This window comes from Scleropages formosus, chromosome 8 (genome assembly GCF_900964775.1).
Source record: "Scleropages formosus chromosome 8, fSclFor1.1, whole genome shotgun sequence".
NCBI lineage: Eukaryota > Metazoa > Chordata > Actinopteri > Osteoglossiformes > Osteoglossidae > Scleropages > Scleropages formosus.
The window spans coordinates 12,950,395-12,963,356 of record NC_041813.1 but is presented as its reverse complement, the minus strand read 5'-3'; the positions used below and the strand labels follow the sequence as shown (position 1 = coordinate 12,963,356).

The 12,962-nt window shown below is 41.5% G+C and overlaps 1 protein-coding gene across 3 annotated transcripts in view; it reads left to right on the top strand.

The window, feature by feature from the left end:
* Positions 1 to 304: 304 nt before the first annotated feature.
* Positions 305 to 12,962, top strand: part of LOC108935806 (cAMP-dependent protein kinase inhibitor beta-like) — a 33,207-nt gene continuing 20,549 nt past the window's right edge. Inside the window, exons 1-2 of one of the 3 annotated variants that reach the window (XM_018754681.1) lie at positions 305 to 385; positions 9,427 to 9,550. In XM_018754681.1, coding sequence (XP_018610197.1) covers positions 367 to 385; positions 9,427 to 9,550 — 143 coding nt within the window. In that variant the 5' untranslated portion in view covers positions 305 to 366. Of the gene's footprint in view, positions 438 to 9,426; positions 9,551 to 12,962 lie in introns of all 3 variants that reach the window. The other 2 variants (XM_018754682.1, XM_029254319.1) reach the window with 2 other exon arrangements.

The following is a 12,962-nucleotide window of genomic DNA, read 5'->3' as shown; positions in this document are numbered from 1 at the left end:
TCGGCAAATGCCCTTGATGGAACCTGACTGTAGACGTACCATTGAAACATGGACGGGGGCTTGTGAAGAGGTCGAGAATGAGAATGACATTCAGTAATTTCTAAATTACAGATAACAAGACACAGACATCTGTTCAGTTCCAATTTCATACATTTTATATTACAGATAAAGCACTTTTCGTTAGGTCGTTACAGGAGTGTGTAGTTTGAATGCGGTCTTCCCCCCGCGAGTGTTGGTTTGGTATAGTCCCCTCAGTGATACCTGGTAAGTACCAACCGACCCTCTCTCTCCAGGGTCCCGGAGCCCGAAGAGTTTAAGACGATGTGAGCTCCGGGTGGTCGGCGCTCATCCCTCCAGCATTGCTCTATGTTTACACCATCGAAAGGTAAAAAATCCACACTGTGTGAAGCGATCCGCTAACGTCGCTTTCATAATAGGTTGGTCTTTGCTTCTTTTACTCCTATTTGTTGTGTGTTCTGCTTCACTGAAGGACGGGTGTGTGTGTAATTATCGTCTGATGATAACACACAGAAATTGAATGCGGGTTATTGAAACGAAGTTTCTCCCACTTACAGTTTCAAAAATGCATGATGCACGACGATGTGATTTAGTAAAATTAGTTTGGAAAGTGTCACTGTGTTTTGAGCTTTTATACAAAAATGTGCGGATTTAATAAATTTATTTTTTCTGGCTGAATTTTTTATATATTTATTTACATTAACTGTTTTCCAATTCTTGTCCAAATACCACCATGGCATGATGTTGCCTAGCCGTCTTGTGTTTGATAGACAAACGGTTGTACCAACTATTGGTATTATGTTTGTTTCTGAGTATAATGGGCAGTGCAGTAATTAGTGCTGTCTTCTTGCAATCTCATTGATCCCTGATTTGAATATCATTCCTGCTTCTGTGCCCCGAATCTGGTATTGACCTGAATTGAAACAGTAGAATATCCTGCTGTCTTCTAAATGGATAAATCAGTATAAGGTTGTGTATATTGTTTATTTAGCTTGTCATTTTCTTGAAAGTGATGAAATCTATGCAACAATGAATCATGTGAAGGTAAAGAAGTGCTTGTTTTACTGCAAGTGCAGGTTTTCATTTATGTGCTCCCGAGGGGGTCTTGATGGATCACTATGGTCTTAGTCTCTAATGACTACAATCTGCGTATGCTTGCACTGTTACCCAGTGTCAGTCTGTATCCATAAATGCATCCACACATACGCACACACACACAAAGGGTAACAATGTCAGTGATGCTTACTAGACAAAGAGAAGTGAAGTCAAATGAAGTCTCTTTTAGCAAGTCAGCTGGTGCAGGTATATGGTCTGTTCAGGAACAAGTCGAGGTTTTATTTTTGTTACACAGTTACTAGTGTGTAGTGAGTCCCTGGTCACATGTTGCATGATTAATATAGTACAAATAATGGGCAGCTGTATCTTTCATTGCAGCTGTACTGTTCAATGCCTGTTTGCTGTGTGGGGTCTAAACATGTCTTAAGACTTCAAGTTTATTTTAAGTGTATTTTCATCAAACCACTCATGAGACTAGTAGAAGCAAAAATCACAAATACAGGCATAGTCCAAATGACTCTGTTTCTCCATCTCCGTCATGCAAATCCTCTCACTCGCACACACATGAACACCCAAGCAACATAGAGAGTTGGCAAGGCAACATGATACAACCTTATTGTCTGAGTATATACTTTTGACCTGTGACCTCCCCCAACTTCTCCCATCTGTAGCCGTAAAAATTTTTGTTATCGTTTGTAAGTTATTAACTCATGTCTTCCATCCACAATGCAAGATATAAAAGACTTCATCAAATATTAATAAGGAAGAAATATGAGTAATAGTTAATCATTAATTGGCGATGTTCTTCCAGTACATAGTGCAGTCCCCGGGCAATGCTTAATCTGCAGATAAATGTGTCCAGACAAAGCTAATGTATTCTTTCTAGAAGATTCTGGTAGACGGCCAAGTTGGGTAGGGAAGGGCAGGGGATGTGAATGTATTTGTCTTTGTCCACTTATCTACTTGGGGGGGCTGTTCGTTCTTGGACTCCCAGAGGTTTTTTCTCCCTTGATTTTCATTTGGGAGTTTTTGTTCCTTTCCTCCGTGGTCAGTAGGCATACTTACAGCCTTATAAAAGCGTTATATTATGATAGTTGGTAGTCAACTGTCTTCTTTTTTCTGTGTCTGATGTATTTGTTTTTCTTGATTTACGCCTGTGTTAAAGCACTCTGTGTCACTGTGTGAGAAGAGCGCTCTATAAAAATAAATTGAATTGAATTGAATTGAATTGAATTCGGAGCAAGAATGCTAACCTCTCACTCCCCTGTTACCTTGACCTTCGAGGGTATCATAAACGTGGGATGGTAGTGAAGATAAGTGAAGGCCTTAAACACCTGACATGGAAACAAAGACGTTGGAGAGTTATTAATTCATTTACATTTACATTTTTTTATTTAGCAGATGCTTTTCTCTAAAGTGACATACATCTCAGTGAAAGTACAATTTGTGCATTACATTAAGAGAAAGAGACATAGCGGCAGACGTGATTCTTAAGTAAACCTAGTTTGTTACTTTCCACTTGATGCACCGATGTTCATTGCTCGAGTAGGTGCATAAAAGCAGGATAGATGAATCCTGACAACCTTCCTACAATTATTATTATTATTTTTTTTTAAAGGCACATGAACATTCACATACAATGCAGGAGTACCAGCTGTGTAAAGGCTTATCTGGGGATAATCATAAAGTGCATTAACATTTACACCATACATGAGCTAGAGAGATCTTGGGCGAAGTAAGTCCGGAAAAGGTGAATTTTCAGACTCTTCTTGAATGTAGACAGAGTTTCTGCAGTTCTGAGTGAGAGGGGATGGTCATTCCACCACAATGGAGCCAGAACTGAGAACCTCTATGCTTTACTTTTCGTACCTGCATTCATTAATGTTATTTTAGTTAATTGCATGGGACCTGTCTTAAAACATCCTACCGAATATTTGTTCAAGACCAAAATGGAATCGAAAAGGATTTTTGGGAACAGCTGATATCTGAGGATGAAACCAGCAGCTATGTAATGGTATAAAAGACACCTGGCATCAGAGGATGTAGAAGTTCTCTCTTCGGAATGTGTCTGCTCACTCTTGCTTCCGAGATGAATTCCCCAAGGAGAAGTTATTTTTCCTTTGATTCGTCAGCCCCATCACAACATTCCTGAGATAGGCTTTGCAAGTACTTGGTCACTCAATTTCCCTGTCATGACTGCCCTCCTTCCTTGGATCAAACATGCGTGTGTTTGATACCCTGAGGTTAAAAAACACCCTATATGTCACCTTTACATATTCTTTCATCTTCCTCTTGTTATCGGTCTGGGTTACAATGTAGAAAGAGCAATACAATTTCGAAAGCAAATTTCAGATGAGATTGTTGTCGGCAAACATAAATACTTTTGTTTGTTGAGAATTGCTAATGCTTTGTTTCAAAACTGTGTTCCTCTGTACTACATCTGAGTGTTTCTGGAGAACAAAGTCACAGAAACACCAAGACAATGTGCTTTTAAAAAGTGTATGTGTATTTTTATGTCAGCTACCTTCCAAAGATGCTGATCTTTTGCTATTTGGTGATGGGATTTTTGATGTTGGCCAGGTTTTACCAATGCTGAAAACATACTGGTAAGAATGAAACATGAAGCATTCTGTTGGAAATAATTAACTTACGTGCTGACCTACAGCGATCTGTTACTGGATACAGCTGTGATAGATTTTTTTGTAACGGGTGCCAGTCACAATTTCCAGCGCACACTCAGTCTGGTGATCTTTCAGACTGATGGATCAGGAGATTCTCCATCACTGAAGGAAGACAGACATTATACAGATAAAGTAAGATGGATGCAACCTTAACCACTACCATGTAAACCTAGAATTAGATTGTGCTTCCAGATTCTGATCCTGGATTAGATAAGTGGACTCAAACTTCATATATGATATTTTGAACCATATGCTAAAACCAGTCCAGTATTTGAGGGGCATGGGCTTTAGCTGCAGATTCCTAGTGTAACTTGGAGGTTTTTTTGAAGCCTGGCTGTACCCTTAATAGCACTGTGCTTATGCGCCATATCTGGTCTGGCAGAATTGTAAACAAGACTACATGCTAATCATTCACAATGACAATTCACAATCATAATAATACAGAACCGTAGTGATTTCTATATATAATGACTTTGTCAGCCCAAGGGGTGCTGAACACAGGTTTCAATTTTTAAGCATCTCTGGCCAGATCGATGGATCCCCTTTAGTGTATTAAACTTTGGATTCATATTTTAAATACAATCCACTGGACCAGAGATTATCAAGGACAATGTTTGGCTTGGCTTGTGAAAAAAAAAAAACAAGATTATTTCTGCAAACTTCTCAACTTCTCGGCTTCTCTTGACAAAAAGCTGTGTAAAATACCTAATTAGAAAACATATTTTCTGCAGTGAAATGAATCAACAAAATGAATCACTATTTATGCACATATGTGGAAAATACATTCAGGGAAGTGTGCGTTTTTTTTTTTTTTTTTTTTTTTTTTTTTTTCAGGGAAAAAAAACGAATGTTACATTGTCCCAGTCAGTCAGAGAATCTTCATCTATGGCCTTATTTATAATATGTCATACGACATTAATGTACTGCTTTGATTAACTAGTTCTTTGACAACATGGTAAAGCTCAGCAAGGTTTTGTGTGACATGTCAGCTAAAGGTAAGGAAAGGAAAGTATTGGTCCTAAATCCGGGGGTGCGGTGGCGCAGTGGGTTGGACCACGGTCCTGCTTTCCGGTGGGTCTGGGGTTCAAGTCCCGCTTGGGGTGCCTTGTGATGGACTGGTGTCCCGTCCTGGGTGTGTCCCCTCCCCCTCTGGCCTTACGCCCTGTGTTACTGGGTAGGCTCCGGTTCCCCGCAACCCCGTATGGGACAAGCGGTTCTGAAAATGTGTGTGGTTGGTCCTAAATCCTTTCTGAATTCTTGGTCTTTTAAGTCTATTATTTTGTGGTCAGTCTGTAGTAGCATATTTAACATTTTGTTTTTGGATCGAGAAATGCATCAGTCAAACAGTTTCCTTGGTGGAATCAAGAAATAAACATTTAGAATTTGCATTTAAAACACGGTATTTGATAATGCTAGTCAACATATTGCTTTTTGAACCATAAAGGAATGACAAGGGACTTTATCTGTAAGAATGTGTATGAAATGGTTTTGTGGTCGCACTGTAGGTTGAATGTCTGCATGCCTGTTGTGACCCTTGGCAATGTGGGCACACTGCCCTATACCCAGTGACAGAAGAAACAGGAACCCAGACCTATCCAAACCTGGAAGAGCTCTTCTGACAGGGTGAGGATTCTGTGGTGCACAGATGTCCCAGAATCCCCTAGGGCCAGTTGCCACTTATACTCAAGTTTCCAAAAACTATTTCTGAGAAGGTGGTTTACAGAGGGAGCAAGTGTTGTGCCTTATTCTTGTAACAAAGCAACCATGGTAACAATTACCACTGGGGGATGTATATTGCTGTTGGCTCAAATGTGTGTTTCTGTGCAAATGGGTGCTATGCTTTACCTCTCCCAACCCTCTCTTTCCATCCCATGTCTGTTTTCCTCTTGTTACTCTCTTTCCTCAGCTGTGTTCCGGTACTGCCCATTAGTTTTCATAGGGAGTGACAGTGACTGCTGCTTCCTGTTTATGTACAGGGTTTAAATAGGTACCGGTGCAGCCGCTGTGAATTACAATGTTTGAAGTTGTTAATAACAGTGATGTTATGGTATATTTAACCTCCGTGTCTATGAAGCAGAATCCAGGTCTGAAAGAGTCTGGGAATGGAGAGGAAACTTGTGGCAGGCGAGGGGTGGGACTTTGCTTCAAAGCTCTCCTTACCTAATTCTCCCACTTTGTACTGTATGGATTAAAACATGTTATTGTGGATAGTTTAACTGCTTACCAGCTGTTGTTGCTCATCTACATATTGGTTCCACAGTCATTCCACCTGCTGGTCCCCACAGTTTATGGTTTGTCATAGCTTAAACCCTGGTTCTGGATGATGGACAGAACCAGGGCATTTTTATGTTCAATTACATCGTGGCTACATTTACTTTTATGTTTTAGCTTACAATTTTCTCCAGAGCAAGTTAAAATGTTAAGCTCTTTATAATGATTTACCTATTTATGCAGTTGAGTACTTTTTTGTTGGAGGAATTCAAGGTAAGCACCTTGCTCAAGGGTACTACCAGAAGAGGTGAGAATCAAACCCGTCCTTTGTGTTCAATTCTACGGGTAAAACCATTATGCCACCTTGCTTCCCCTACTACATTCCAGCTGTATTACTTGGTTTCAGCAACCTGATATGAAAGGGCAGCGAGAGAACTATATATGTAAGTAGGTTTGCTATACCCAAATATATACTCAACAGCCTCTTTATTAGGCACACTTAACTGGTACAGGCTAGTGGTGATGGTATAATGGTGTGGGGAGTGGTTTTTTTGGTACTTGTTACTTGGTTTTTGTCCTTGCCTGTTTCTAGTGCTTGATCTGGAAATTAGACCAGAGGACAAAAAGTTTGCAGGGTTAAGTCCAAAGAGGGATGCTGTTGTTGTACCCTTTTGAAAGACAGCCTCAGTTTCAACAGTGAAATATTCAGCAATGTAAAATGCTGTCACCGTAGATATACATTGCTTTTGTCAAATAATTAATTAAAAATGTATAATCAAATATAGGCAGCACAGTGGTGCCTCACAGTGCTCGGGCTGTTTGTACATGGGTTTGAATCTGGCTCAGTCTGTGTAGAGTTTGCATGTTCTCCACATGTTTGAGTGGGTTTCTGCGAGGTGCTCTGGTTTCCTCTCACTGTCCAAAGACATGCAGTTTGGGTGAATTGCCTATAGTGTGCGAATAGTTGTGTGTGTGTGTGTGTGTGTGTGTGTGTGTGTGTGTGTGTGTGTGCGCGCGCACATCTGTGTGTTTGTGAGTATGTGTAGTTACCCTGCAATGGACTGGCATCCTGTCAGAGGTATACCACCCAGTGATTCTGGGATAGGTTCCAGCCTGCCCAGGCCAGGACAAGCAGTTAGCGAAAGTGACTATAATACTGAATGTAATAATAATAGTACTTCATGCATCCATCTAGTATCAGTGTCCTGTTGTCTAATGCACAGGATTCAAGCTTAAGTACAGTACACCTGGATAGGATGCCAGTCACATGCACAGTCACAAATCACATACTCATTTACTCACACACTCACAATGCAGGTAATTTAGACTCCTCAATTAATTTGAAATGAATGTCTTTGGGCTGTACAAAGAAACCACAGTACTTGAAGAAACTCAGGACAGAACATCCAAACACTAAACAGACAGAGATGCATTCAAACATATGTCTGGATGCACAACCCAGGAGATATTGGTGTTACCCGCTGTGCCCTAGTAATAATAATAATAGTAATACAACAGCAAAACAACAGAGAAATACACTCTTGGTCCTCTTTCCACCAGGGGTGTAGCTATGTGGCTTAGCTTCAGGGATGCGGACATGGGATCTGAGCATTTTGTGGTGCCTTGACAACTCCGGTGTCCAGCCTCACCAGTCGGTGTACCTGATTGACCAAACTAAATGTTTGCAGTGTTCACACAGGGAGTGTAAAGAACAAAAAATTCAGGCCTTCCTCCCCTGACCTAAATTTCAGTTATTTCCAACAGCAACTAAAGTGGGGTAATTTTAATAAATTATGTGAAGCGTTGAAGAACACCTTCCTACAGCTTGTTAGGCTGTTAAATGGACAAAAAAAAAATTTGTGGTGCATTTACCCTGCTGGATACAATGGCTCAACCCTGATTACAACCAAAAGAGTGCTTTTTTTTTTTTTTTTTAAATGGCGAATGTTTGTGCCCAAGTGGAAGCCACTGGCCCCAGGAACAGCAAAGCTTGTTGGCTCTTCTGCAGTTGCTGTAGACTGTGCATTGCTAAAATCTCACGTCCGAGTGTGTTTAGGGTTATGGATGATGGTATTGTAGCCCCCTGTGGTTGGCACCTCAGGTCCCAGGAACATAGCGTGGCAGGACTCCTGCACCCTTATGATGCAACGAGAAGCTCTCCTTCTGGGGCATGTAGGTCATCTGGGTGGGGGATGGTTGTACCACTGCAATGCAGTGTAACGTTCAGAGGCCATGTTACATAACAAGTACTAGCTAATCCTTAATATATACCTTTAGCAAGGGCACTATCCCTTTGAAGTCATACCTTTTGTTCAGTTTATGTATTGCAGTTATGAGAGCATGCTCAATTCATCCATCATTGTCACTGTGGTACCCTCAGATGCCCAAAGCAACAGTCATATCGATCTCATCTTTTGCTGAGAGATAAAACAAATGCATTGACATTTTTCTTGTCATATTCATGCAGGCAGCAACTTTTTACTTTCAATGTTCATTTCCCTGGTCGTGGCTGTATAATACGTTTCCATGGAAACAGCAAACGCCAGGTTTTTTATTTTAACAAAAAAGATAGGTGGGATGGTATGTATACATCACAAAGGGCTCACAGTGGTGTGGCTCAACCTTGTCATAACTGAGAAATGAGTAAAGAAGCTTCTCCTGCGTTTTGTTTTAATCTGTAAAATGCATAATTCTAATTATTTCAATTCAATATATGACTACACCGTGTAACAAATTTTTACTTTTGTTTTGTTCCTGGGCAGTAAGTGTTAATACCTTATTGTGTATGCCTAAAAAGTATATAAAATGCCTATTATTCCCTTCAGACTTTGCTTCTGTGACCAGGACATTGATATTTTGAAATGTACCTATTTTCCAGAACATTCCAGATAGATTCAGTGCTAAGTATCTGATATAGAACTTTCTAGAACTTTTGGGAACTTTTAAAAACTTTATAGAATTTTCTAGAACTTTCCAGTAATATAAATTATAGTAGTATAAATACAGGAGCCTTAAGCCCACCAGTTCAGTTTAGTTCTAGCTGCCTAAGTGGATACATATCTGCATTTTTCTGAGATGGCATAAAGAGACTGCAAGCATCCGGCAGACACATTTTGCTATGTCTGTGGCCAATTTATCAAGCCAGGAGCAAAAAAGTACTCTGTGGCAGCATCTGCTAAGAGGTGTGAGACCTACATGGCATATTTCAGCATGCCTGTTGGGGATCAAGACAAACCCTGGGCACCTTATTTCACCTGCTAGCACTGCAAAAAACTCTGGAAGGTAAGACAGACAATTGTTTCTTGCTTGGATGGTGGAATTTTATGTTATATAATTTTTAAAAAAAATTTCTATGTTATTGAAAAAATATATCTTGAAATATGTTACAAGAATCTTTTACACATTAGTCATGGGTGAAATAATTTTTTTATAATCACACTTTTATTTTGTTCTTTTGCAGGATGGTACAGAGGGGAAAAGAAAGCCATGAAGTTTGCTATCCCAAGAATTTGGCAGGAACCCACTGACCACTCAAGCAGTTGCTACTTCTGCATGGTGGACCATTCCAACCTTCGGACTGGCAAGTATGCACATATCATGTATCCGCACATCATCCATCGCCCAGGTGCCACACTGGCAGAGAGCAGCCGTCTTTAGACTCAGAAGAGAGCAACAAGTCAGAGGGGGAGAAGATGTTGTAGATCCATAGTTCCCCAACCAAAAACACTTCAACGACTTGATCAGAGATCTTGGTCTCACAAAGTTCAATGCCGAGATTTTGACATCTAGGCTCAAGCAGTGGAACTTGTTAGATGAAAGTGTGCAAGTCACAGATCCGAGGAAGCGTCACTTAGCTTTTTCCAGCTTCTTCACCCATCAAGATTGGCTCTGTTTCTGCCACAATGTGACCAGTCTGTTCGAGGCAATCGGAATTGCCTGTAACCCAAACAAATGGTGCCTCTTCATTGACAGCTCATCCAAGAGCCTCAAAGCCATGCTGCTTCATATTGGGAACAACTACTTGTCTCTTCCCCTGGCTCACTCGGTGCACTTCAAAGAGGAATACAACAGTGTCAAGACCTTGCTAGATGCCTTGAAGTATGATGAGTACCGCTGGTAGGTCTTTGGAGACTTCAAAATGGTGGCATTCTTGATGGGTCCCCAAGGCAGTTTTACCAAGTTTCCCTGCTATCTTTGCCTCTGGGACAGCAGGGACACCGCAGCACACTACCACAGGCGGGACTGGCCACACTGGACAGAGTTCTCCGTGGGGAGGAACAACGTCAAGTGAGAGCCACTGGAGGACCCCTGAAAGGTGTTGATGCCACCACTGCACATAAAATTGGGTCTTATGAAGCAAGTTGTCACAGCTCTAGATAACGAGTCTGCGGCCTTCAAGTATCTTCAAGACTTCTTCGCTAAGCTGTCTGAGGCAAAGGTCAAAGACTTGTCCTTGTTGGACCACAGATAAAGAAAATCCTCGGGTGCAAGGAATTCCGCAGGAAGCTCACTAGGAAAGAGAAAGCAGCTTGGGACAGCTTTGTCCCAAAATGGGCTGCAGGATGCCCCTCAGAGTCCATATCCTTGATGCTCATCTTGATAAATTCAAGGAGAACATGGGAGTGTATTCAGAGGAGCAAGGCTAGTGCTTTCACTAGGATATACTGGATTTTGAATGCCGCCACCAAGGAGCATATAATGAGAACATGATGACAAACTATATATGAGGGCTAATTCATACTCAAACGCACGCGCACGCACGGACAGACAGACACACACACACACACACACACACACACACACACACACACACACACACACACACACACACACACACAGGCTGAAGCTGCTTGTCCCAAGCAGAGTTGAGGCGAACCGGAGCCTAACCCGGCAACACAAGGCGCAAGGCTGGAGGGGGAGGGGACGCACCCAGGATGGGACGCCAGTCCGTTGCAAGGCACCCCAAGCAGGACTTCCCCAGAGAGCAGGCCCCGGCCAAACCTGCTGTGCCACCGTGGGGGGCTGATTTGTGAAAGTGATTTACAGTACAATTGTTAATATCAAAAACTACTCATTTCTAAATGTTTTGTGTTCATTTTTGTATAACTTTGGCTGGTGCCTGCTGTGTGGCAGGTCTGTGTGGTTGGGGTGCCCTGCCAAGGGACTGGCGTCCTGTCCAGGCTGTCAACCCCACCCAGCCCTATGCCCTGCGCCCCTGGGATAGGCCCTGGCTTGCTGGGACCCTACTCGAGACAAGCGGTTGTTGATGTTGGTTGGTATAAATGCATGTTAATTTTTCATTCATATGTTGTTTTTCTCTGACTTTATGTAAATAAAAATGTGCAAATAGGTCAATTTCAAAATGTCATTATTCTGGTCACAAAAGCTAAGTTTTAAGGGAATAATTGCCGATTTCTATATTTTTTAGGCATAAGCAATTAGGAAATAACACTTACTACCCAGGAACAAAAATTGTATTTAACCATTTTTCATTCTTGAATAAGTAAGTGTTCTAAACTAAACTACTAGTTTATTTTGCTAATTTATGTACATAAGCAAAGGGAACTGTAGCATCCGGACAGGAGTCCGACACGGATGCGCTATTATGGATGTGCTATTACGTCCGAACACGGATGAAACATAAAATGACCTCACGTGCAGGATGATGTTAAAAGTGCACTGTGCGTACTGTAAGACACTCGGTGGAAGTGAAACAGGAAACACGAGACCAGGAAACACACACGGTGTTTGAACTACGGTGAACAGCGAAACGCTACTCTGTGAGTATGACCGCAACCCCGAGACGTGATGAAATACCGAACTGGAACACTGGACCAGGACTGGAGAACAAGAGGCAGGAACTGACAGGACGGGCACTCGGGACTGGAACATGAACACCTAGGAAACCAACTGAGGGAACAAGAGACTACTAATCACCAAGAGAGCACAATGAAACTGCTGATTAAGAATCCGCAATTGGTTCTGCTCCGCTGGCTCCTTTTATACCTCCATGTCCTATGAGACTGTGAGGTGATACGTGGCTGTTCCCTAGCGGCACTGAGTGGCACCGCCTCTGACCAGGAGGGGCAGTGACCCTGTGGGACATGACAGGGACATATTTTGTTGTCAAATGCACATTACCAGTTTGAACTTTACGCAGTGAATTCAGTGAAAATTTTCATCAATAAAGCCTGTATAGGCAATAAGGTAATTAACAGCTCAGCTGGAAACAGAGGCAACACATCTAGTGAGCTTTGGAGACCAGGGTTGGCCACACATGCGTTAACCATTGTGTTGTTGAAACATTGCAGTACAGCTGTTCTGTTAATCCGTGTTTCTATTTTCTTTTAACAACACCAACAAAAAATGTGTACAAAACTTCCTAGAAAATACTCCCATAAGAAATCTCATTAAGTGCAACAAGGATTCAAAATGTAATGTCCAGGATTTAATTGTCCTTTGGCCTTATTAATCTTTGCTGATGATTCCAAAATAGCAATATGCCTGAAGTTAGACTGGCAAACCCAAATGATATGTACCTATCTGTAACTGTATAATGGTCCCTGTAATATGTTCATCTAAGTTATAGTAGAGTCCTTGATATCATCACAAGGCTTTATGTCTCCACCCTGAGTCATGTGCATCAGGTTGCTCTTGGAAAAAGCTGTACCACCTGGGAGCATCCATTATTTTCAGCAATTTCAGCATGAGACATTCAGTAACATTAAAAATGAATTACTCTTGTAATGTATTAATTATTGTGGTGGCATGGGGAATCAGGAGTACTTTGTCATTTCAGATAATCAGGGTAACTCAAAAGGAGACTACCGCTAATGACTCATGATGGCCCTAATATAGGAAGTCACTTCCTATTTTACTGATAAGTGTAAGTGTAAAAGTACTCCATTTAGATCTCAGTAACACAAGAGAGCAGTCCATAACAAAAGTGTGCGAGAAGTTTGCATAATGAAGGTTCCTGACAATGACTTTGAGGAG